The 1,958-nt window shown below is 41.6% G+C and overlaps 1 protein-coding gene across 1 annotated transcript; it reads right to left on the minus strand.

Annotated features, from left to right (window-relative positions):
* On the minus strand, window positions 1-926 carry Tsp_12616 (transporter, major facilitator family; the record flags this gene model as incomplete). The annotated part of the gene is made up of 2 exons (XM_003370953.1): window positions 485-926; window positions 1-387 (listed from the first exon to the last, which is right to left on the minus strand). Coding segments are annotated over exons 1-2 (829 nt in total), but the record flags the coding sequence as incomplete, so codon positions are not given.
* Between the last annotated feature and the right edge of the window lie 1,032 nt (window positions 927-1,958).

Here is a 1,958-nt window from a genome sequence, read left to right on the forward strand (position 1 = left end):
CTTGACAGACAACAATTGCCCAAACGCTGCGCTGTTTGATGAGAAATTGGATTTTTCCGGGCAATTTGCAAATCAGTTGTCTGTCTTTGTCGATGTAGTCAATTTCAGCTTTGCTGATGAATCGGTGCTTGTTGGGGCTATCTGTTACCCAGAATGTCCAGCATACTGCCCAGCCGAGCGTGACAATTGACGTCAGGTAGAAAATTGCCGGCCAGCCGCCAAAAAGCCACTTCTGCTTGCAAAGCCAAGAACTGGACAACATGGCGACCACTACGCTGAGCTGATTGGTACTTGTTGCGATGCTCAGCGCAGTGCTTCTTTCTGACGCCGGCGTCCACCGTGACACTATGGAACTTTTCACCGGCCATAATACAGCGAATGCCATTCCTGAAATGCGAATAAAAATAAACATTTTTGCAACTATTTCGATTGCTTCACGTAAAATGATGAGAGAGAATAATATAAAAAATGTTTTTTCCCTTACCGACCAAAATTCGCATGACGGCTACGGCTCCATAGCCATAGTTCGCTACTGATGGAATAGCGGCCGTCGCCGCTGCGGCCAATATTGCACCGACTGTGAACATCTTCTTCGGACTATATCTAGTCGACAAGTATCCGGCGGGAAGGTCGGTCAAAATTTCACCCCAAGACAGTGCCGCGAAAACTATGCCTTGCTGATGCGGTAGCCACGGGAATTGGCCGTCGTATTCGTCTTTGATTTGGACAACTTGTTCATCGCACACTGCTCCACTGGCATTGTAATACTGACGCGGTTGTGCACCGCCGATGGCAGTGGAATTGACCATGCAAACCATTGCAAATCCAATCAAACCTCGCATCAGGGTAAAAACGAACATCCCGCCGGCGGTCAGCAAAATTATACTCAAACGTACTGAACGCCAAAATGGTACTTTTCGTTCCATTGTTGTGTAATTTTTCAACAACAACAACAACAATTCTTTTATCCCAACAAAACAGTTTTTCCCTTCAGTCAACGGTGCCTAATGCAGCGTGTATGTACAGTATGTACGCGGGTATGCTTCAACGACGACGACAGATCAGCAACCAACTGACTATGTTGTGTTCATTCATGGACGATTGTTGTTGATTTGTTTTCAAAAAATTTCACCTTTTTTTTCAACCTTCAAAGCAGAGAAAACGTTACTTATAATTATAAAGAATTATTTTTGTCAAAATATCTGTCATTTAGTGGAGTTGATTGGGGTGAAAAAAAATTGTTAAATTCGTATATTTTTGTTGTTGTTTCAAAGGTTTCTGGATGTGCTGTTGTTTTAGTGTTTTAAGCTTGGCAAAATTTTGCCAGCCACTTTGGACCAAATTTGGTCATTAGATGATTTATTTCACCCGCTGCTGCTGCTGCTGATGATGATGATCATCATCATCATCACGATCATTACTTGCTTGAACACAGTTTGAGAACGAAACGGAACTAGGTTTTCATTTGACATTGCAATGGATGGACTGGCATTGCTGATCAGTTTCATGTGAAGTTCCCGGTTCAAAAATATTTGCACAAAATGAAATTTTCACATCAACAAGCTGGGTCGGGTGGATTATTCATTTCACTAAACAATTTGTGTAAAAAAATTCAATCTCCAAAAATTATGGAAGTTAAAGTTAGCAAAATAATTGGCCGCAGGGAAGACACAGCACAAGAACTTGTTCAGGAATGTTAAACCGCAAAAGAGTCCTTTAAAAAGGGATGAAAAGTAATAAAACGAAAGCATCATCAAACGAAGCATATATATTTAAAGAATAAGAGCAACACAAAGAACAACTGCTCCATATTCATACATGACCAATGGCCAGAGGATTAAAGTATTCCAATCTGGTAAAAAATGTGAAAATCGATGAGCAGGTAATGGAACGGACGGAAATGTCAAAGAAGAGGCGAGATGTGAACATTATGAAGTTGGAATCCACCACAGGGCGAG

The sequence above is a fragment of the Trichinella spiralis genome (assembly GCF_000181795.1).
Source record: "Trichinella spiralis strain ISS 195 chromosome Unknown Scfld275, whole genome shotgun sequence".
Classification (NCBI taxonomy): Eukaryota; Metazoa; Nematoda; class Enoplea; order Trichinellida; family Trichinellidae; genus Trichinella; species Trichinella spiralis.